The sequence below is a fragment of the Myotis nattereri genome (assembly GCF_964212035.1).
Source record: "Myotis nattereri genome assembly, chromosome: 3".
Classification (NCBI taxonomy): domain Eukaryota; kingdom Metazoa; phylum Chordata; class Mammalia; order Chiroptera; family Vespertilionidae; genus Myotis; species Myotis nattereri.
This window is the reverse complement of record NC_138077.1, coordinates 58,255,636-58,280,664: the sequence shown is the minus strand read 5'-3', so window position 1 is coordinate 58,280,664 and position 25,029 is coordinate 58,255,636. Positions and strand designations below refer to the sequence as shown.

Sequence of the window (25,029 nt, the reverse complement as noted above, 5' to 3'; positions counted from 1 at the left end):
ATGGCCACACTAACAGGTGTGAGGTGGTATTTCATTGTAGTCTTGATTTGTATTCCCTAATTGCCAGGGAGGTTGAACAACTTTTCTTACATCTATTGGCTGTTTGCATGTCTTTTTGGGAGAGGTGTATTTTCAGGTCCTCTGCCCACTTTTTGACTGTTTGGTATTGAGTTTTATGAGTTCTTTATATATTATGGAAATTAAACCTTTGTCGGAGCCACTGTGTGCAAATATCATCTCCCATCTGGTTGGCTGCCTCTTTGTTTTGTTGTCAGTTTCTTTTGCTGTGCAGAAGCTATTTAGTTTGATATAGTCCCAGTCATTTATTTTTGCCTTTACTTCCCTTGCCTTTGGTGTCAAGTTCATAAAATGTTCTCTATGACTAAGGTCCATCAAGTTGGTGCCTATATTTTCTTCTATGTAACTTATTATTTCAGGTCTTATATTTAGGTCTTTGGTCCATTTTGAATTAATTTTTGTACACAGGGACAAAATGTAATCCAGTTTCATTCGTTTGCATGTGGCTTTCTATTTTTCCCAGCACCATTTGTTGAAAAGACTATGTTTGCTCCATTCTGTGTTTCTGGCCCCTTTGTTGAAAATTATCTGTCCATTTACATGTAATTTTATAGCTGGGCTTTCTATTCTGTTCCATTGATCTGTGTGTCTGTTTCTCTGTGAATACCATGCTGTTTTGATTATCATAGCTCTGTAGTATAATTTGAAGTCAGGTAGCATTATACCTCCAGCTTTGTTCTTCTTTTCTCAGGATTGCCTTGGTTAATGGGGGTCTTTTTTTTTTTAATTGCTTAAAGTATTACAAAGAGTATTATATGTCTCCTTTTTTTCCCCTGCCCTTGACAATTTTGGGGGTCTTTTATGGTTCCATAAAAACCTAATGGTTTCTCCTTCTATTTCTTCAAAGAATGACATTGGGATTTTGATGGGTATTGCATTAAATATATATATTATTGCTTTGGGTAATATGGCCATTTTAATGATGTTGATCCTTCCTAATCCATGAACACAGGTTATTTTTTTCATTTTGTTGTCTTTTACTAATGCTTTGTAATTTTCCATATATAGGTTTTTCATGTTCTTTGTTAAGTTTATTCCTAGGTATTTTATTATTTTGGTTGCAATTGCAAAAGGATTTATTTTTTGCATTTCTTTTTCTGAAGTTTTGTTGTTAGTATACAGGAAGGCAATGGATTTTTGCACACCGACTTAGTATCCTGCAATTACTGTATTTGTTTATTGTTTCTAATAGTTTTTTGGTGGAGTCTTTAGGGTGTTCTATATACAGAATCATGTCATCCACAAAAAGTGATAGTTTTATTTCTTCCTTCCCTATTTCGATGCTTTTTATTTCTTTCTCTTGCCTTATTGCTCTGGCTAGGACTTTCAGCACTGTTGAGTAAGAATCATGAAAGTGGACATCCTTGTCTTGTTCCTGATCTTAAGAAAAGCTTTCAGTTTTTCACCTCTCAGTAAGATATTAGTTGAGGGTTTATCATATATGGCCTTTATTATGTTAAGGTACTTTCCTTCTATCCTTATTTTATTGAGTAAATTGATATTGGTGAAGTAACCCTGCTTCACCTCTCAGCAGCTAAAAACCATGCTTGAATGACAGTAGTGTGTGAACCAGAGGACTATGCTGCCGTGTCCACAGAGATGCAGAGCTCCAACAGTAAAGACACCTCCTTGGAGACCAGACACCAGCTGGCCTTGAAGGCTTTCACTCACATGGCACAATATGATGAAGAAATTTCAGATTACTTCAGGAAACAGCAAAGGAATACCTCAGATGTCCTGCGGTACGGAATGAACTCTCATCAAACTCTAGCCCAAGCTTTCCATCACAGTTCTAAATGGAGCCCCTGGATTTATAAATTTGTATGATGCTTTGAATGCCTGGCAGCTGGTGAAGGAACTCAAAGAAGCCTTAGGCCAGTGATGGCGAACGTATGACACACGTTTCAGAGGTGACATGCGAACTCATTTTTTTGGTTGATTTTTCTTTGTTAAATAGCATTTAAATATATAAAATAAATATTAAAAATATAAGTCTTTGTTTTACTATGGTTGCAAATATCAAAAAATTTCTATATGTGACACGGCACCAGAGTTAAGTTAGGGTTTTTCAAAATGCTGACATGCCGAGCTTAAAAGGTTCGCCATCACTGCCTTAGGACTTCCAGCTGTTGCCTCTTTCAAGCACGTCAGCCCATCAAACGCTGCTGTTGGAGTTCCCCTAATGAACTCCGAAGTGTGCATGGTCTATGACATGTATAAAACCCTCACACCCATAGCAACTTCATATGCACGAGCAAGAGGGGCTGATAGGATGTCTTCATTTGGTGACTTTTTTGCACTATCTGATGCCCTATGTGATGTCCCTACTGCCAAAATCTCCAGAGGTATCTAATGGTACTACTGCCCCAAGGATATGAAGAAGCAGCTTTGAAAATACTTTCTAAAAAGAAAAATGGAACTACTGTGTTCTTCAGATGGACCAATCTTACAATCCAGATAAATGAAGTTCGGACTCTCTTTGGTCTTTGTTTAAGTCAGAAAAGAAATAATGGTGTCATTATTTAGCAATGTTGTTACCAAGAAAAAAGATTTGCTGGAATCTGTGCTCTAAGACCTCATCATGGTCACCAGTGCTGGGAAGTACTAGATATACCAGTTAATAATAGAGGATTTGGTAATCAAAGAAAACACAGTAATTTCAAGAGAAACATCAAAAGTACTTTATTCAAAGTAATGTCCATCGCTAGCTACACATTTCCCCATCTTTCAGATAATTTGTGGATACCGTCCCAATAGAACTTTTCTTGTTTTGAGACAATCATTAAGAGACCCAATTTTCCACTTCTTATTCGTTTTGAAGTGCTGCTCAGAAAGTGTGTGTGCCATCGATGGGAACAAATGGTAATCTGAAGGAGCAAGGTCTGGTGAATATGGCGGGTGGGTTAATACTTCCCAGGCAAGATCTTTAAACGTGTCTTTAACTGGTTTTGAAGTGTGTGATGGTGCGTCACCATGAAGCAAAATTACTTTGCTGTGTTTTCTGGAACATTCTAGTCATTTCCCGATCAAAGCATGGTTCAAATGATTATTTGTTGTCGGTAGCGAACAGTATTAACGGTTTCACCTGGTTTTAGAAGCTCATAATACACCACACCTTCCTGATCCCACCAAACGCAGAGCATTGTCTTCTTTACGAAGCGATTTGGCCTTGCAGTCAATGCTGATGGTTGACCTGGATCAACCCATGATTTTGTGCATTTGGGATTCTCAAAATAAATTCACTTTTCATCGCCAGTCACAATTCAATGCAAAAAAGACTTTCTTTCATGCCATTGAAGCAACATTTTACTGATGACGTTTCGGTTTTCTATTTGTCTTTCGTTCAGTTGATGAGGCACCCATTTTCCTCCCTTTAAAATCTTTCCCATTGCTTGTAAACAATCAGAAATAGTTTGCTGAGCAACGTTTAATCTTCCTGCAAGTTGTTTTTGAGTTTGACATGCATCTTCATCCAATAATGCTTGTAATTAATTGTTGGCCTTCAAACTTTTTTGGTTGACCTGGATATTGTCTATCACATTGAAATCATCACTTTTAAAGCGTTTAAACCAGCATTCACAAGTATCTTGAGATGGAGCATGTTCACCATAAGCTTCCCGAAGTATTCAGCAGTACTTTTCTTCAAAATAATGAATTAAATCTTCCCGCAATGCTTTTTTGGCACGAAATTCAACTTTCTCTCTCTCTCTCTCTCTCTCTCTCTCTCTCTCTCTCTCTTTCTTTATTTTTACAGAGAGGAAGGGAGAGGGATGGAGAGTTAGAAACATTTATCAGCCAAGGTACAGGCTCTTGACCAGAATCGAACCTGGGGCCCTTCAGTCTGCAGACCGAGGCTCTATCCACTGAGCCAAACCGGTTTTGGCTAAATTCTACATTTTTAAGTGTAAAAATATCTATGATGTTAACACCTTCAGAAAATTTGACATGAAGTTTTAAAGCTTGTTGTCAATGCAACAAAACAGCATATATATCAACATATGTGTAATGCCCATCTATTGAAAAAGATCCACATTATTAACCGGTACACCTAGTTCAGTGGTCGGCAAACTGTGGCTCGCGAGCCACGTGCGGCTCTGTGGCCCCTTGAGTGTGGCTCTTCCACAAAATACCACATGCGGGCGTGCACATACAATGCAATTGAAGCTTCATGGCCCATGCTCAGAAGTCGGTATTTTGTGGAAGAGCCACACACTCAAGGGGCCAAAGAGCTGCATTTGGCTTGCAAGCCGCAGTTTGTTGACCACTGACCTAGTACACTCAGTTCAACTCAGTGCGCTGCGCCAAGAATGGGCAGGTGATTGCCACTGGAGCAGAACAGCAGTCTCGGATCCAGTGCATGCTCCTGGCAGGAGATATGGTGAACTTTTGGTGGCTTCGGCATCACCCATGAGTGCTCTCAATAAAGTTCAAAACCAGAGTGAACAGCAGAAATCTCCAATGCCATCGATCAGTATGTTAATGGTACCATCAACGAGGATGAAAATTTGGTAAAGTGGAAGGCGCTGTTTGGAGAAGTCCCTGATTTACTGACCACGGCCAAGAAGAAGGAATGGGTGGACAAGCTTAGTGAAGTGTCCGTTAGTTAGGATGCCTTCTTTCCTTTCAGGGATAATGTGGACAGCTAAAAGGAGTGATGTGGCATATATTGCTGCTCTATCCGGTTCTGCTGCTGACAAGGTTGTGATTGAGGCCCTCGATGAACTGGGAATGGTCCTCACTGCCACAAGTCTGTAACTCTTTCACCACTAATCTCATAACATCTGCTTTAAGTTTGCTTATGTTGGTGAGAAACCATGCGGGTGAGAAATCATGTGGGCAGCTTTGAAAACACTTTGGAAAAAATAAGACAATAAATCTGAATAATAATCTTGGGGGGGAAAAAGATGTGATGTTCGCCGTATCTCCTGCCCTAGCCAGTTTTTCTCAGTGAATGAAGCGTCGGCCTACAGACCGAAGGGTCCTGGGTTTGATCCCAGTCTAGGGCACATACCTCGGTTGCAGGCTCTTCCCCAGCCCGAGCTCTGGTCAGGGCTCATACAGGAGGGAACCAATGATGTGTTTCTCTCACACTGATATTTCTCTCCTCCTTCCCTCTCTCTCTAAAAATCAATGGAAAAATATCCTTGGGTGAGGATTTAAAAAAAAAGATGTGATATTAGGTTGTTTACTTCGGATTTCTCATCTCTTGAGATAGGCCTGCAATAATAGAAACTTTCTTCTTTTTACTTCTTTCACTGCATCCCAGAGTTTTAGTATGTTATACTGTCATTCTCATTTGTCTCCATACATCTTTTGATCTCATCTTTTATTTCCTTCTTTGACCCATTCATTTTTTAATAGTATGTTGTTTAATCTCGATGTATTTGTGGGTTTCTTTTTCTTTTTTTGTTAATCATCACTCAAGGAAATTTTCCCATTCATTTTTAGGGAGAGTGGAAAAGAGAGGGAGAGACAGAGAGAAACATCGATGTCAAAGAAACACATTGATTGGTTGCCTTCTGCAAGAGCCCTGACTAGGGCCTGGGCCAGGGAGAAGTCAGCAACTAAGGCACGTGCCCTTGACCAGAATCGAACTCAGGACCCTTTGGTCTACAGGCTGACGCTCTATCCACTGAGCCAAACTGATTTTAAGAGAGAGTGGAAAGGAGAGGGAGAGACAAGAGAAAGAGAAACATGGATGTGAGAAAAACACAAGGATTGGTTGCCTTTGCACACACCTCAACCAGGGCCAGCATCAAGCCTGCAACTGAAGTACACGTCCTTGACTGGAATTGAACCGGGGACCCTTCAGTCCGCAGGCTGACTCTCTTATCCACTGACCCAAACTGGCTAGGGCTATTTGTGGGTTTCTTTACTTCCTTTTTACAGTTGATTTCTAATTTCAAGGCATTGTGGTTAGAAAATATGCTTGGTATAATTTCAATCTTCTTGAATTTGTTGATGCTAGTTTTGTGACCCAATATATGTTCTAATCTTAAAAATGTTCCATGTGCACTGGAGAAGAATGTATAATCTGATGTTCTGGGATGACAAGTTCTATAAATGTCAATCATGTCCTTTTGATCTAGTGTTTCATGTAAAGCCGGTATTTATTTTCTGTTTGGTTGATTTGTCTAGAGATATCAATGGAGTGTTAAGGTCCCCAAGTATAACTGTGTTTTGATCTGTTTGTTCCTTTAATTCTGTGAGTAGCTGTTTTATATATTTCGGTGCTCCTTGGTTGCATGCATATATATTAAGAAGTGTTGCCCTGGCAAGTTTTTCTCAGTGGGTAGTGAGTCGGCCTGCGGACTGAAGGGTCCCGGATTTGATTCCCCGGTCAAGGGCACTTACCTTGGTTGCAGGTTCGATCCCTGGCCCCAGTTGAGGTGTGCACGTGAGGCAACCAATCGATGTCTCTCTCACATCGGTGTTTCTCTCTCTCCCCCTCCACTCTCTCTCTCAAGATCAATGGAAAAATATCCTGAGGTGAGATTAACAACAATAAAAAAGGAAGTGTTATGTTTTCCTGATATAGTATTCTCCTTATCATTATAAAATGTCCATCTTTGTCTCTTTTTACCTTTGTTATCTTGAAATCTATTTTGTCAGATATAAGTATGGCTACACCTGCTTTTCTGTAGATGTTATTTGCTTGGAGAATCATTTTCCACCTTTCACTCTGAATCTACCTTTGTCTTTGCAGCATAGATGTGCCTCCTGAAGGCAGCATATAGTCGAGTTCTGTTTTTAATCGTCTGCTACTCTCTGCCACTTTATTGGTGAATTCAGACCATTTATATTTAGCGTAATTATTGATGTATGAGATTTCCTTATAGCCATTTTATCTTTTGGGTTTTTTGTTTGTTTGTTTGTTTGTTTTATTGCTTAAAGTATTACAAAGGGTATTACATATGTGTCCATTTTATCCCCCCGCCCTAGACAGTCCCCTAGCCTCCCCTATCCCCCAGTGTCTTATGTCCATTGGTTATGCTTATATACATGCATACAAGTCCTTTAGTTGATCTCTTACCCCCCTACCTCCTGCCCCCCAACCCTCCCCGGCCTTCCCGCTGCAGTTTGGCAATCTGTTTGAGGCAGCTCTGCCTCTGTATCTATTATTGTTCAAAAGTTTATAATGGTCTCTATTATCCATGAATGAGTGAGATCATGTGGTATTTTTCCTTCATTGACTGGCTTATTTCACTTAGCATAATGCTCTCCAGTTCCATCCATGACGTTGCAAATGGTAAGAGTTCCTTCCTTTTTACAGCAGCATAGTATTCCATCGTGTAGATGTACCACAGTTTTCTAATCCATTCATCTACTGATGGGCACTTAGGCTGTTTCCAGATCTTAGCTATGGTGAATTGTGCTGCTATGAACATAGGGGTGCATATATCCTTTCTGATTGGTGTTTCTGGTTTCTTGGGATATATTCCTAGAAGTGGGATCACAGCGTCAAATGGGAGTTCCATTTTCAGTTTTTTAAGGAAACTCCATACTGTCTTCCATAGTGGCTGCACCAGTCTGCATTCCCACCAGCAGTGCACAAGTGTTCCTTTTTCTCCACATCCTCTCCAGCACTTGTCGTTTGTTGATTTGTTGATGAAAGCCAGTCTGACAGGTGTGAGATGGTACCTCATTGTTGTTTTGATTTGCATCTCTCGGATGATTAGTGACTTTGAGCATGTTTTCATATGTCTCTTGGCTTTCTGAATGTCCTCTTTCGAAAGGTGTCTATTTAGGTCCTTTGCCCATTTTTTGACTGGATTGTTTATCTTCCTTTTGTTAAGTTGTATGAGTTCCCTATAAATTTTGGAGATTAGGCCCTTATCAGATATGACATTGGCAAATATGTTTTCCCACACAGTGGGTTTTCTCGTTGTTTTGTTGATGGTTTCTTTTGCTGTGCAGAAGCTTTTTATTTTGATGTAGTCCCATTTGTTCATTTTCTCTTTAGTTTCAAGTGCCCTAGGAGCTGTATCAGTGAAGACATTGCTTCGGCATATGTCTGAGATTTTGTTGCCTTTGGATTCTTCTAGAATTTTTATGGTTTCCTGTCGTACATTTAAGTCCTTTATCCATTTTGAGTTTATTTTTGTGTATGGTGAAAGTTGGTGGTCTAGTTTCATTTTCTTGCATACATCTGTCCAATTTTCCCAACACCATTTATTGAAGAGACTATCTTGGCTCCATTGTATGTTCTTGGCTCCTTTGTCAAATATTAATTGAGCATATTGGTTCGGGCCGATTTCTGGGCTCTCTATTCTATTCCATTGATCTATATGCCTATTCTTGTGCCAGTACCAGGCAGTTTTGAGAACAGTGGCTTTGTAATACAACTTAATATCTGGTATTGAGATCCCACCTACTTTGGTCTTTTTCAGGATTGCTGTAGCTATTCGAGGTCTTTTTTTATTCCAGATGAATTTTTGGAGAGTTCGTTCTAGATCTCTGAAGTATGCTGTTGGTATTTTAATGGGAAGTGCGTTGAATTTATAGATTGCTTTGGGTAGTATGGACATTTTAATGATGTTGATTCTACCAATCCATGAACACGGTATGTTCTTCCATCTGTTTATGTCTTCCTCTATATCTTTTTTCAACGTCCTGTAGTTTTCTGAGTAGAGGTCTTTTACCTCTTTAGTTAAGTTTATTCCTAGGTAGCTTAATTTTTTTGGTGCGATGGTAAACGGGATTGTTTTTATAATCTCTCTTTCTGAAAGTTCACTATTGGTGTATATATCTTTTGTTTTTTGTTAGCTCTGTGCCTCCATTGGTTCTTTTCCTTTCTGTTTCTATCTATTCTTTTTGTTTGGTGGTACTCTATACTTCTTTCCTCTTGTTTTAAACTATGTGTTCTGGTTTGGTTACTTTTGTGTGTGGTTACCATTAGGTTTATAAAAAGTAAACCTGTACTTATACAAGGCGTATTTTCTTTTGAGTGCAACTGATCTTCATCCTCCTTTGGCAGTTCAGACCTTTACTTCTCTCCCCTTTTATGTTTTTGTTATTACAGATAATCCCTATTTATGCTCTAAGTTTTCTGGTGACCTTACTCATAGTGCTGTGACCTCATGTTTTTTGTTTCAGGTAGAATAACTCCCTTGAGTATTTCCTGAGAGGAAAACACTGATGTGATAAAATCCTTCAGCTTGTGTATATCTGGGAACATCTTTATTTCCTGTTTTCCACCTTCATATTTAAAGGATAATCTTGCTGGATATATTACTCGTGGCTTGTAATTTCTCTCTTCCAGATGTTTGAATATTTGGTTCCACTCTCTTCTGGCTTGTAGAGTTTCTGCTGAGAAATCTGATGAAATTCTGATGAGTTTTCCTTTATATTTAGTTCACTTCCTTCTTTTCCTTGGTTGTTTTGAGAATTTTTTCTTTGTCATTATTATTTGTTTATTTATTTTTAAATAATTCTTTATTGTTGAAAGTATTACATATGCCCCTCTTTTCCCCCCAATTGGCCACCTCCAGCCCACCTCCACACCCGCTTCCCCACCGCAGGCCTCCAGCACCTATTGTCTGTGTCCATGGGTTATGCATTCGAGATCTTTGGTTGACTACCTCCCACCCATCCCCGCCTTCCCTCTGAGATTCTCACTCTGTTCCATGCTTCCATGGCTCTGGGTTCATTCTGTTCATCAGTTTATTTTGTTACTTAGATTCCACATATGAGTGCAATCATGTGATACCTGTCCTTCTCTTACTAACTTATTTCACTTAGCCTGATACTCCTCAGGTCCCTCCATGCTGTCTCAAAGGGTATGAGGTTCTTTTTTACTGCTGAATAGTATTCCATGGTATAAAAGTACCACGGATTTCTTATCCACTCATCTACTGATGAGCACTTGGGCTGTTTCCAGATCTTAGCTATTATAAATTGTGCTGCTATGAACACAAGGGTGCCTACATTCTTTCTGATTGGTGCTTCGGGTTTCTTCGGATATAGTCCTAGAAGTACGATCACTGGGTCAAATGGCAGATGCATATTTAATTTTTTGAGGAAACTCCATACTGTTTTCCATAATGGTTTCACCAGTCTGCATTCCCACCAGCAGTGTACTAGGGTTCCCTTTACTCCACATACTCACCAGCACTTGTCATTTGTTGATTTGTTCATGGTAGCCATTTCTGAGAGGTGCGAGATGGTACTTTACTGTCATTTTGATTTGCATCTCTTGAATGAGTAGTGACTTCTAGGATTTTTTCATATGTCTCTTAGCCATCTGTATATCCTCTTTAGAGAAGTGTCTATTTAGGTCCTTTGCCCATTATTTTTATTGGATTGTTTTTCTTTTGTTAAGTGGTAGGAGTTCCTTATATATTTTGGATATTAACCTTTTATGAGATATATCATTGCCAAATATCTTTTCCCAGAGTGGGCTCTCTTTTCATTTTGTTGAGGATTTCTTTTTCTGTGAAGCTTTTTATTTTGATGTAGTCCCATTTGTTTATTTACTCCTTAGTTTCCGTTGCCTTAGGAGATGTATCTGTAAACATATTGCTACAAGAGATGTCTGAGGTTTTGCTGCCTATGGTTTCTTCTACGATTTTTATGGTTTCACGACTTATATTTAAGTCTTTTATCCATTTGAGTTTATTCTTGTGTATGGTGTAAGTTGGTGGTCTAGTTTCATTTTTTTGGTATGTATCTGTCCAATTTTCCCAACACCATTTCTTTCTTTAATTGTTTTATTGCTTAAAGTATTACAAAGAGCATTACATGTCTCCTTTTTTTCCCTGCCCTTGACAATCCCCTGGCCTCCCCTACCCCTCAGAGTCTTATGTCCATTGGTTATGCTTATATGCATGCATACAAGTCCTTTGGTTGATCTCTAACCACCAACACCATTTCTTGAAGAGACTCTCTTGACTCCATTGTATGCTCTTGCCTCTTTTGTCAAATATTAATTGAGCATAATGGCTTGGGTCGATTTCTAGGTTCTCTGATCTGTTCCATTGATCTATATGCCTGTTCTTGTGCCAGTAACAGGCTGTTTTGATTACGGAGGCTTTGTAGTATAACCTGAAATCTGGTATTGTGACTCCTCCAACTTTGTTTTTCTTTCTCAAAATTGCTGCAGCTATTCGGGGTCTTTTTTGATTCCATATAAATATTTGGAGTATTTGTTCTAGCTCTGTGAAATATTTCATTGGTATTTTAATAGGGATTGCATTGAGTCTATAGATTACCTTGGGTAGTATGAACATTTTAATGATGTGTCAGTAATTTTTGATAACTTGAATACCAAGTGCTTTGGAGAGAGCCTCTTTGGACTGAGGTAACTAAGTGCTCTGTTTGCTTCTTGGATTCAACATCTAAGTTCTTCCCCATAGGTTTGGGAAGTTCTCATCCACTATTTGTTTAAATAGACTTTCCATCCCCGGCTCCCTCTCGTCCTTCTCCGGAATGCGGGAGTTCGACCAGGAGTTTAATTGCTCGTTATGACATATGCTGACCAACAGGGGGTGGCGCGGAACATGGTGGGCGACCAGCGGTGGCAGCTGGGTACTGAGGGAGCATGGGAAGGAGGAGGTGGGGAGGCGGGGAACCTGATTGGCCCTGATCACCGGGCAGACCTAGGGATCCTACCCGTGCACAAATTTCATGCACCAGGCCTCTAGTAATTCTAATATTGCTTTTTCTGATGGAGTCAGAGCTTTCATTTTTCTTTATGCTCAGATCTCTCTCTTCTCCCCTCTTCGTCATTTCTAGATTCCTATCTTCGATATCACTAATTCTTTACTCCATCTGGTTGGCTCTGTTTTCTATGCTCTGTAGTTCACTCTTTTTTATTTTTTATCCTCATTTGAAGATATTTTTCCATTAATTTTCAGAGAGAGTGGAAGGAGAGGCAAAGACAGAGATAGAAAAGCATCTATGTGAGGGAGACACTGGTTGCCTCCTGCATGTGCCCCAACTGGGGCTGGGGATTGTGCCTGCAACCAAGCTATTTGCCCTTTACTGGAATCAAACCTGGGACTCTTCAGTCAGCGGGCTGACATTCTATCCACTGAGCCAAACCAGATGGGGTAGTAGTTCACTCTTAATGTCCTTAACAGCATGCTTCATTTCCAGGATTTCTGATTGGTTCTTTTTTAAAGTTCCAATCTCTTGGGTAAAGTACTTGTTTTATTCATTCATTTGTTCTCTGAGTGCACTGAATTGCCTGTCTGTATTTTCTTGCATCTTGTTGATTATTTTCAGAACTGAAATTTGGAAATCTCTTGTCATTTATATCACATACTGAGGGCCGGTGCACGTGTCCCTCAGCCCGGCCTGCACCCTCTCCAATCTGGGACCCTTGGGGGATGTCCAACTGCCAGTTTAGGTCCAATCTCGCAATAGGTAATCAGACATCCCTCTCGCAATCCGGGACCGCTGGCTCCTAACCGCTCACCTGCCCACCTGCCTGGTTGCCCCTAACCCCTCTGCCTGCCTGCCTGATCACCCCTAACCACCTCTGCCTGCCTATCTGATCACCTCTAATTGCTCCCCTGCCAGCCTGATTGCCCCTAACCCTGCCAGCCTGATTGCCCCTAACCATCTCTGCCTCAGCCCCCGCACCTGGGACCCAGGCTTCCCTCCTCCGGCGGGCCGCAGGCACCCTGGGACCCGGGCTTCCCTGCATGGCAGAACCCTGTCAAGCATCTGTTGATTCACACACTATTCATTCCTTTGCTGCTAGGCCTGCTGGGTTGGCTCCCCACCCCACAAAGCTCTCTGTTTCTCCAGCTGAAGGAAGAGCCTGCTACCACAGGCTTTCTCCCTTCTCCTGGCCAGCCGAACCGTGAGCTCCCCAGTGCAAGGCTGTTTAAGGGCCATCTGCACTTTCTTCCCTTCTTGTCTCCCATTTATTCCCAGTTGTTAACATTTAGATGTTTCAATGTGCAGGTCTCTCCAGCATGTGTCTGTGTTGAGCAGGGATTTCTTTGTTGAACTATAGTTGGTCAACTTGCTGAAATTTCAAGGGAAGAGGACAAGGGGCTCTCTCATGCCACCACTGCTCTGATGTCACTCACAAAATAGTATTTTAAATTTTCTAAATTAACTCCTACAAAATAGTATTTTAAATTTTCTAAATTAACTCCTAGGATGTGTCAGTTGACAGTAGTTCTTTTTACTGTGAAAATTATCCAACCCAGAATTTGTAGAATTTCTTCTTAGAATTCTTAGATAACACAGTATTGATAGACAAAATTAACACAGCACAAAGCAGATAGATTCCTAACAAGGCTATCTCCTTGTCAGTTCTTTGGAAGTAGGGGGGAGGACTAATTAGGACCAGATTTGGGGATTAGTGAGAAAGCTAACAAGTATAATCTAAAAATCCTTCAAAACCAAATTTTACGTAGCCCACACTTAGATCCTATAATGGCTCCTCTATGGCAAACAATTTCCTATTGGATAAGTATTATCCACAATCATAAAATAATTTTTTACATGACAAAAAAAAAAAAAAAGACAAAAATTCTAAAGAGTAAAACCAAGGGCCTGGATGTTAAAAAAAACTATCAAAGAAACTTGCAATGTGGTTGTTGGAAACTTCATTATAAAAAACTAACCCTTCATATAGATTAAAATAAGTAACAAAATGTAAATTTGCAAAGAGAAGATATGAGGCAAGAATGTAAAGGCTCGTACCTGCAGTGTACAATTCTCTTTTCGTTTGAGGAACTCCACAAACCTGGCCACTACTCCTGGTGTACTGATGACTTCATCAATAGGAGGATTAGGTTCTGTCTCCCCATAAAATAAAAGGAAAGAAGAAAAATAATTCTTTGATTTCAATGCAAAGACTTTATAAGTCAAAATTACTTCATAATATCCCTCCCTCCATTTTAGCGTCTCTTTCATGCTGGAAATCTCAAAAAGAAAAACAATGTAAAATTGACTTTGGTCACTTTGAGACTACAGCAGCTTGAAAGATTTCACAATAAAGTAAGCCTTAACATGAAAATGATAGGCAGAATTCTTAAAAATTAAAATTACTACCTCTAGTATTTTAGAAAATAGAGGAAAAACCATTCAAAGATAACCAGTTATTATTTTAGTATACTTACTTCCTTCTAGTCCTTTTTCTGTATATGGGTTTATTATTCGTCTTTTTCATTTAACACTAGGGGCCCAGTGCAAGAAACTCGTGTATGGGTAGGGTCCCTAGGCCTGGCTGGCAATCAGGGCCAATTGGGGTCTCCCTTCACCGGCTGCTAGCCGGGGCCTTCCTTCATTCCACACCGCCCCCGGTGGTCAGCACACTTCATAGTGAGCGATTGAACTCCCATTCTCCCAGTTGGACTCCTGAGGGGACACTTTGCATATTAGCCTTTTAGGTAGATAGATAGATAATAGATAGATAGATGATAGATAGATAGATAGATAGATAGATAGATAGATAGATAGATAAGCTGTCTTAAGAAACTGGATCAGGGGAGCATCTGAGATCTTGCTTCCTGGCACAGGTCATCAGTTTGAAAATGGAAATAAATGGGATTAGGACATTCTGAGCATGCTTGCAGGACTTAATTTTGCAGCTGTTAAGTTGTTAAACAGAAATCAGAGCAAGAATGCACCAAGGATGATTGCCAAATTAATCTCATTTTCATTTATAACAACAGAGTAGCTTATAAATGAAGTCAGTAGAAACTTGTTGGATGAATAAATAAGTAATGTCCTAAACAATCAGCATAATAATTTCAGCAAGAGATTTGACAAAATTTTTTATGAGATTTGTGTAGCAATGCAAGAAAAAATGGTAGCTGGACTACAGTACTACTACGAATTCTTAGCCAAGTCAATGGCTTTACTGAAAGAGGTAACTAATGGTTCAATGATAATTTGGAGAGAGCTCTAATGGCATGTTTTTTGCCTGGTTTGACATTTTTACCAAGCATTCAAACACAACAAATAAATTTGATATTATAATAAAGACTAAGTAGTTAGTATGCGAGATTACAAAAACAACATATAGAAAGAACATTAAGCCAAAGTTGGCAATATAAGCAATAGGGGTAAAGCAAAACTCAGCAACTGAGTTTTTTAAAAAATTAAAACAACAATCCACATGACTTCACAGACAACACTTTAAAACAATTCACGAAGAAAAGTACAAGGGAGTTTAGAATGCTGCAAATACAATGAAACATTACCGTGCCATGACTACTGAAATAATTGATTAACATCTTAGAATACATTATTATAATGTATAGTCTGAGGAAGTCAATCTCTCACCATTGAGAATACTAACACATCAGCAGTACTGTATTTTAGTTATCACATTCTAAGAGAGGAGGCTGGCAAACTACAATACATGCAGAAAAGTAATAGAGTGGTGAAAGGCCTTAAAAAGCCATATTATGTGAGAAACCCTTTAGGTTCAGCTTGCTGAAAAGAAATAAGACATTTTTAGAGGGGACGGGGAAGATGTACATGATAATGGCCTTCAAATATTTAATAAGTTGTCATGCAAAAAACAATTTTTTTGTTATGGTAATATGTTTTTATTCCAGTTAACCTCAAGGAGTATGTCAACTTCTCATTAATAATTCTAAACAACCATAACTTACTACTGGGAGCCAAATATGATTCTGAGTTACAGAGTTCTTTTTACTTGTCCAGATGACAAAAAATAATATATTCCATTCTACCCTAATTATTCAAAAGGTAGTTAACCTGTCCACCAATAAATCCATACTTAATATCAGTGATAAACTGCTAACATTAAAACCAAAAATCATTGCTTTTTCAGTGATATTTTTGAAGTTTTTTTTAAAAAAGAGTGGAGTTTCTCAATATGAATTAACATAAAATATTGACTACTATTCTTACCAATTTAAGGTCTTTTATAAGATAGCTCAGAAATAAAAATAATGCTGCTTTCTGGTCCTGATAAGATCACACAAATAAATAAGGAAATCCAAAAGTTAGCTATGGATCATAGTTATACATATTTCTGTATGCATCCTTTTATTCTGTTGATAGACAAACTCCAAAGCAAGTCAATAGGTTATGGAAAAGTAATATTTTGTAAATAAACATTATATGTAACACTAGTGGCCCGGTGCACGGGATTCATGCACTGGTCGGGGGGGGGGGGGGGGGGGGGCGTGGCCTGCGGGGATCAGCCTGCTGTGGGAGCACTGCTCAACCCGGTCAGCTGAGCGGCTACGGACCCACCTGCTGAGCAGCTGCTCCCACTGTGGGAGCGCACTGACCACCAAGGGGCAGCTCCTGCATTGATTGCCCCCTGGTGGTCAGTGCACATCATAGCGACTGGTCGAGCCATTGTTCTGGTTGTCCCGCCGTTCAGTTGCTGGGTTTTTATTATATAGGATATTCAGAACTCACCTTTTGAAAGCAGTTTTCTGAACTTCTGTGTTGCTGAAAGTTGCTGCTCTGGGCTATTGGAAAATATCATTTCAATCATGTCAGAAGTAATAACACCACCCTGGGATCACAAACAAAAAACAAACATAAGGAAATTTTAACTTTAATTCAAAGATAAACGGAGATAGTATACATTGCAGTCATGTTATTAAGTTAATCATATTTATATAGAAGTTACACAAAGGGAGGGCAATCTTTACATGTAGAAATGAGATGATTAATAATGTGATGAAACCAATCTCTATCATTAAAAAGCTCACAACAGTGAGAAAGTAGTAATCTTAGTAAATACTAAGACAAGATGTTTTTTATTCTTCCTCTCATCGCTCATCAAAGAGTTAGCTATTCCTTGTAACTCAGATTAAATGTTAAATTCTAAAAGAAGGCTATGCATGACCTCCAAATCTAAAGGATCCACTCCATCTCTATCCTATCCCTCTATATTAATCCTGGGTGCATCCCTTTTCACTATCAGATATATATTTTTCTTAGTTATTTGTTTACTGCCCAGGTTTCCTTAGTACACTGTAAGCTCCTGGAAAGCCAAAGACCCTGCCTATCTTACCACTCTATCACTGAAGCTGGCATACAGTAGATGCTCAACAAATATTTATTGAATGAGTAGAATCATACAATATAAAACACAGATTCTAGCCACTGCTAAATTCAACAGCTGGCTCTTAAATTTAAATTTTCTATTTTCTTGCTCTATTAAAACTTTTCAGCTTCTAACTATTTTCTTGCTTTAGTAGAATTTTTCCACATTCCACTATAACTGATCCCCAGTATTAGTAGTTAACTCTCTTCTCGGAATCATTTGTCAATGAAGTAAAAGTTCTTATCATTTCATGAAGGGTTAGAGTCAACGAGATGAACTCTGAAGAAAACTGCACTGAGTTAAAAACACTAGAGGGTTGGTAAGCAATATCTAACACTTAAAAATCCCCATGGGGCGAATGAAGCATTCTGCTTTTAAGACCCAGAAAAGTGCCCGGCAGGTGTGGCTCAATGGGTGAGCTATGACGTATGAACCAGGAGGTCATGATTTGATTCCCAGTAAGGGCACATGCCTGGGTTTCAGGTTCAACCTCCAGTAGGGAGCATGTAGCAGGCAGCTGATCAATGATTCTCTCTCATCACTGATGTTTCTCTCTCTCTCCCTTTCCTTTCTCTGAAATCAATAAAAATATTTTTTAAAAAGAGTTTTAAGAGTCAGAAAAGTAACTGTACTTTGAAACTTACAAGACTGATTCCTGAATAAACAAAGGGTACTTATATATAATTCTACTATGAATTTATATATCTGTACCTATATATCTTTTTCTTCCCTCTCGAAACCCCTTATCAAATAACAAAATGTACTGATTTTACATTCATAGTATTTAAGTATTATTAATTTTACACCATAGTATTTAAGTTACAGGATATCAGGATGAGACGTGAATAACACTCAAGAACTTTGCATCCTATTCTAGGAAAAAGGTTAGTGCATTTTAAGTTACATGCAGGTTAGTTATGTCACGTTATGTGAAGGTCTGACTTTGCTCTTGTCTTTATCTGAGACTCAGTATGGTTTAAGGAGTTGTATATAGATGTCCAACTGACAAAGAGTGAACTAGGAGGGTTAATTTTGTGAGTCAACTAATTAGGTTATGGTATCCAGCTGTTTGGAAAAACATCAATCTAGATGTTGCTGTAAAAATATTTTTTAGATGTGATTTAACATTTTAAATCAGTACACTTGAAGAAAGCAGATTACCCTCCAAAATGTGAGTGGGCCTCATTCAATCAGTTGAGCAAAAACTGAGATGTCCTAAAGAAGGAATTCAGCCTTAAAACTACAACTCTTAACTGAATTTCCAGCCGTATGGATTTTGGACTTATCAGCTCTAACAGCAGCATGAACCAATTCCTTAAAATCAATTAATCAATCAATAAATCATTACTCCCCTCTCTCTCCTACAGGTTCTGTTTCATCTGCAGAATGCTAATACAGTCCACAAAATACTTCACATTCATTTAACAACCACTTAAAAAAAAGATAACAGCTTGACTTTCTGAAGGGCCTAGAAGAATTCACCAGAAAATGACAGTATTGTCTACAATGTCTATATCAACTCCAGAAAGATTTTAAACTGCTCTAATTCCAAAGAAAATCGGTCCATAAAAACTAGAGATATATGAAGTGGAAAAAAGGAAAAATCTATAATACTGTGTATAATATGCCACCATAAAAAAAAGGGTGGGAGTAACTTATTTTCTCAAAAGAAGAATAATCTAGTAACAGTGGCTATCACTAAGACAATGGGTGACTAAGGTAAAAGAAGAGAGATTTTTCTTCTTTTTGAAAACCAGATATACATGTTCTAATAAAACAGTATTAAATTTATCATAATAAACTGAAAATGTAGACAGGTGTGATCCATATAAAGGATAATTTTTATCTGTTTTGGTAACCTCGAGACAGTTATAAAATAGGTTATAATAAAAATTCCACTCACTCATTTATGGATAATAAAGACCATTATAAACTTATGAACAAAAATAGATACAGAGGCAGAGCAGACTCGAACAGACTGTCAAACTACAGCTGGAAGGCTGGGGAGGGTTGGGAGTGGGGGGGTGTTAAGAGATCAATCGAAGGACTTGTATGCATGCATATAAACATAACCAGTGGACATAAGACACTGGGGGGTAGGGAAGGCCAGGGGATTTTCAAGGGCAGGAAAAAAAGGAGACATATGTAATACCCTTTGTAATACTTTAAGCAATTAAACAATTAAAAAAATTCCAATAGTTGTGATATGGAACCAATTTTTTTTTTTTTGGAACCAATTTTTAAAATCATATAAACATATCCAATTTTGTAACTGAAATGAATAACAAATTGGGATTTCCATTAACATATCCTTTATATTCAACTTTTAAGGAATAATTTTATTATAATTATCTTTGTACATTTTAATAGCTGGATTAATCTTCATAATTTAGCTAATCCTGTTTATCTGCATGTTAGTTAAAATATACTAAATATTTAGTAAATCGTGAGATTAAGTATATGGCTTCGTTTTAAAAATCAAATTTCAAGTACTTTTTGTAGACATGTAACCTTTTTTTAAAAACAAAAATATCTTAAACCTCATATTTTCATCAGAGAAACACTAAAAAGAATTTCTTTTATTATCTTACTTACTGGTGCCATTTCCATATTATTAATCTGAGCTTCATGGAAGCCTCCATCTGACATAACTTCCTCTTCTGTTTCTTCTTCTGCTGTAGCAACATTTCTTCGCTTGAATAACTGAAAAATAAAAGATGTTACTAAAGTAATTTTAACACAAGGGAGTTCAACAGCCAAACACTAGTCACCCCACTTAAAAGGTAATAAGGATGGAGATTTTGAAAATTATTTTAAAAATTCGAAAGTCTGTGCCACCTTCAACGTTTTCTGATGAACTATTTCAGAACTCTCCAGTCTTATAATATACTGCAAGTAACTATCACTTGATGAGTAAAACTTACTGAGAGGTCTCACACTGCATGACCTATAAAAAAGGTAAGGTTGGAAAATGGAGCTGGGGTATGCTTGGCCATTTCCTGAGAGATCAACACAGAACTCCAAAAACCTGCAGAAAGTATTCACTGACTCTTTAGCTTAATATTGATCACTGCAGGTGTGTGAGGAAAAGATCCAAAGTTGGAAAATGAACCACTTTCAAGGAGCATGCAGAACAATTTCAGAGGTCACAGAGATCAAGAGATAGTTTATGCTTTGACCGGCTGGAATAGAAAAAAAACCCTAATATATGGGGCATTGAGTAGAAGACTCAGAACAGTATTGATTTAGTTGTGATGCTAAATTAGCCCTAAATTAAAGGCTGTTCTGGTCCAGCCTGATGAAACTTTTTTTTGCAAACTGCTTCCAAGTTGATTAACTACATCCAATGACAATGTCACAATTACATACATTATGGGGAACAAAATTATACTTACTAAAAAGTATATTAAAAACTCCAACACCAAATGAGATCAAAGTCACAATGCTTGGCATTCAATTAATAACTACCAACCATGCAAAAGAAGTAGAAGACTACCAATGAGGAAGAGAAAAATCAATCAAATCAATCAAAATCACCTAGAAATGATAAAGATGGAAAACTGGACCCAGACATTAAAATAGTTTTTATGAATATATCCACAATATTCAAAAAGTAGAGTAAAATATAAACATGAGAAGGAGAGATTGGAAAACACACACACAAAAGGCAAATTAAATACCTACAGATGAAAAATTTTTCAGATGAAAAGTATGCTGAGTAGATTTACAGATTAGATACCATAGAAAAAAGATTAGTGGATTTAATGGACACTGCAATAGAAGCAATCCAAAATAAAAGAGAAAAAGGCTGAGAAAATATGTACAAAACATAAAAATATTCCTGTGGGACAAGGAATATATTTAAACAGACTTCATTAAAATAGATATACAGATGGCATGTAAGCCCGTGAAAGATAGTCAACTGTAGTCATTAGAAAAATGCAAATTAAAATCATAATGAGATACTATTACACACACCTTAGAATAGTTAAAATGAAAATGACTGACCATACCAAACGTTGACAAGGAAATGAAACTCCATACGTTACTGACAGGTAGGTCAAATAGTACAACCCACTGTGGCTATCAGTTGACAGCTTCTTAACTATACAACGACTAAACAATCCAGCCATTTTGCTCCTAGACCTAGATATTTATCCCAGAAAGAGGAAAATATGTATCTATAAGAGCTAGCTAAAAATGTTCACAGCAGCTTTATTTGCAATCACCAAAACCCAGAAACGCTTCAAATTACCATCAACAAGTGAATGGATAAACCAACTGTGGTTTATCCATGCAACAGAATACTAAACAATATAACAAAATGAACTACTGATACATAACTAGCGTAAGTAAATCTCAAAATTATTAAGCTGACTAAAAGAAGGCAGACAAAAATATACATATTTTATGATTCCATTTATGTAAACTAATCAGTGGTGACAGACACAGATTATAAATTGCTTGGAGACAGGAAAGGGTACTACAAAGGTGTAGTAGAAAATTTTCTTTTTAAATATGTTTTTATTAATTTTTAGAGAGAGGAAGGGAGGGATAGAGATATAAAAACATTGATTGGCTGCCTCCTGCACACCCCCTACTGGTGATTGAGCCCACAACCTGGACATGTTCCCTGACATGGAAAAGAACCAGCAATCTCTTGGTTCATGGGTTGATACTCAAATACTGAGCCACACCAGCCAGGCAATAGGTTTACTATCTTAATTACAGTAGTGGTTTCACAGAATATATCAAAACATCAAACTATACACTTTATTATATGCCAACTATATAGACAAAAAGTTTTTTTTTAAAGACAGCATAGAGTTATAGCTGTAATAAATTGAAATATTATGTTAAACACCTTAAGTTCCTAATAACATTAAAAACACTCATTCTACTGGTCCCTTTGGAAGATGCTAAGGAACCAAATTTCCATTTTGAAAACAAAGAAGAGACTCAAGTGTTTCTCTTTCCTATATGATTAGTAATTAAGGAAAACAAAAAAAACAAAAAACAAAAAAATTTTGAGGAAAAGCTCTTCTTTAGAGTGATCTACCAGCTAATAAAAGAAGAAATGATAGAATGGTCATTTAATGATCAAGTAATGGATCTAGGCAATGACCATCAAAAGTTGCTAAAATCTGAAGTGAAAAACTCATGGATATTGAGTAGATGCTTTGATATTAAGTAACTTAACTTTTTAAGGTATGATAATACTACTCTGGTTTAAGTTTAAAAGTCTTTACCTTTTAGAGATACTCTGAAATATATAAATGAAATTATTTGCCAATGGGATTTGTATCCAAGTAATCCAGGGTATTATTTTACTTCTGTCTAAAAGACATCCTTTAATATTGATTGTAGTGCAGGTCTGGTGGTGATGAATTCTTCCAGTTCTTGTATGCCTGAGCACATCTTTACTTCACCACTGTTTTGAAAAATATTTTTGCCAGGTACAAAATTCAAAATAAAGTTTCTTTCTTTGAGTACTGTAGAGATGTTTTTCCAGTGTCTTCTGGCTTGTACCAGATGTTGCCATCACCTTTATCTTTGTTCCTCTGTATGTAACATGACTGTTTTCTCTGGGTGTTTTTTTAAAAAAAATATTTTTATTGATTTCAGAGAGGAAGGGAAAGGGAGAGAGAGAGATTGAAACATCAATAATGAGAATTGTCAATCAGGTGCCTCCTGCACGCCCCCTACTTGGGACTGAGTCGGCCCTTGGCCATAAGCCCTTGACCAGAATTGAACCCGGGACACTTCGGTCCACAGGCCGACACGCTATCCACTGAGCCAAACCAGCTAGGGCTTTTTTTTTTTTTTTCTTCTTTTAAAAAAATATATTTAATTAATTAGCTAATTTTCAAACCAGTTATTAGGCATATGTAATTTTTAAGTAGGAGTAATCACAAAAACTATTAATATTATTTTTCTTTATTCACTGTTTTCTGTAGGTAAAATGGATACACATTTATGTAATAACACAAAATCTGCTTCTTTTTAAACACCTGACTTCAGAAACACCAGTGAAAGTAAACTCAGCATTGGTGGTTGCAGGCGAGTCGCCGTTTTAAAGGCAATTCCATGTGTGTCACGCTTCTAAACCCCGCGTGAGGCCTAGTACTGAACAAGCAGTGCTAGCGTGAGACCTGAACATTTCATGTCCTGGAGAGGTGGCCCTCCCGGGGCAGGGCAGGTGCGGTGAGCTGAGGGGAAGGTAAAGGGGCAGGGGCGCCAGCCCGGCAGCAGCGGTGAGGCCCGTGGGCGAGCTCACCCCTCACCGGGGCTTTTCGAAGAGGTACTCTAGGTGCGGGGCGCGCAGCCGCTGCTCCTTGTTTTTTGTTTTTAGCGAAGTCTCTCAACAGCGCCAGGATTTCGTTTTCAAATATTTCTGGCGCCGGTTTTGCTTCTGTAGCCCAGTGGTAAATATCCCAGTCATTACTGGGCTTGTTAATCAGGAGATCGTACAGGTTCAGCTGTTTCTCTGTCTTTTGATGCAGATATTCTTTATCAAGGAGGCTGAGCAGGACGCAGTTCTCCAGCATCCCCCCCTTCCGGCTCTCATACAGCAGGCGGGCTCTTTTGGTCTCTATGGGCTCATCAGTTCGCTCCTGCCACGGAGGCAGAGGGATTTCAATCATATCCTCCTGGGAATCTGACGGGCTGTCACCTCTGTAGAAAAGGAGACACGAGGTGCTGCCTTGACAGAGCAAGCATAAGGAAAAGGAAGAGAGGCCATACGATGCGGCGTGCAATCCTGCCAGGTATCAGGAAAGACAACAGAGACTGGGGTGCCCTGAGGTCGTCGACCTCTCCTTGGCCTGCCCTTGCCCCGGGCCGTCAGCAGCTGGACACCGCTCGCAGGCTGAAGTCTGCAGAGGATGAGGCTCAGCGCCCACGGTGACCCGACTGGGGCCCCAGAACCTCCAAGCTCCTCACCCGAGTTAGAGCCGGCAACACTGCAGCGAGTGCCATTTTGCCCCGACCTGGACCGACCTGGACCCGAAGCCCGTCACCTCTCTGGGTGTTTTTTAGAACTTTTCACAACTGGTTTTGAGTAGCTTAGTTATAATGTATCATGGTGTACTTTTCATTATGTTTTTGTGACTAGGATTCAGTGAGTTTCTTGATCAGTGGATTTATAGTTTTCAATAATTACGGAGTTTTTAGCTATTTCTTTCAATAGTTTTTTCCTCTTCCACCCTCTCTCCTCTCCTTCAGGTACCTCCAATTGTCCACCAGTTCCTTAAAAAGTTGTCTTATAGCTTATTGATGTCTTCTCTTCCATGCGTGTGTACACGTGTGTGTTCTTTTACCTCTTCTTAATTTTGTATAGTTTCTATTCATATCCGTTGAAGTTAACTAATATTTTCTCCTGTGACTTCTCATTTGACATTGATCCTGTGTATTTTTCGTTTCAGACATTGTACTAGTAATTGTCATCTCATTTGAGTCTTCTGTATACCTTCCATGTCTCTATTGAATTTTTGAATATATGGAATATAATTACAATAATGCTTTAATGTCATTATCTGCTAATCCTAAATCTGGGTCAGTTCTGGGTCAGTTTCAATCAATTGTTCTTTTCATTAATGCTCATGCTCTCCGGCTTCTTTGTATACATGGTAATCTTTGTATGCCAGACACAGTCAATTTGATTTTGTTGAATACTGGATATTTTTGTATACCTATAATCCTTAGCCATTGTTCTGATATGCAGCTAAGTTGTATGGAAATAGTTTGATCCTCTCAGATCTTGCTTTTATGATGTGTTAGGTAGGTCTGGAACAGAACTGCTAAGTATATGGCTAATTAATCTCCACTACTGAGGCAAGACTCTCCTGAATCCCTACATAATGCCCCATGAATTCTGAGTTTTTCCAGTCTGGCTAGGAGAATAAGCACTATTCTGAGCCCTGTGTTAATTAAGTGCCAGACACTATTCC

At 38.5% G+C, this 25,029-nt stretch overlaps 1 protein-coding gene and 1 pseudogene across 2 annotated transcripts in view; one reads left to right on the top strand and one right to left on the bottom strand.

Moving 5' to 3' along the window:
- KPNA1 (karyopherin subunit alpha 1) overlaps positions 1 to 25,029 on the bottom strand; it is an 86,602-nt gene that overhangs the window by 37,520 nt on the left and 24,053 nt on the right. Inside the window, exons 3-5 of the mRNA XM_081086400.1 lie at positions 19,676 to 19,783; positions 16,444 to 16,543; positions 13,741 to 13,835 (exon numbers count right to left, since the gene is read on the bottom strand). Of these exons, the coding sequence (XP_080942526.1) occupies positions 13,741 to 13,835; positions 16,444 to 16,543; positions 19,676 to 19,783 (303 nt within the window). The remainder of the gene's footprint in view (positions 1 to 13,740; positions 13,836 to 16,443; positions 16,544 to 19,675; positions 19,784 to 25,029) is intronic.
- LOC308516874 (bifunctional purine biosynthesis protein ATIC-like) lies at positions 1,573 to 4,833 on the top strand (annotated as a pseudogene). The gene is made up of 3 exons: positions 1,573 to 1,952; positions 2,196 to 2,679; positions 4,352 to 4,833. The product of its transcript is annotated as a bifunctional purine biosynthesis protein ATIC-like (transcript).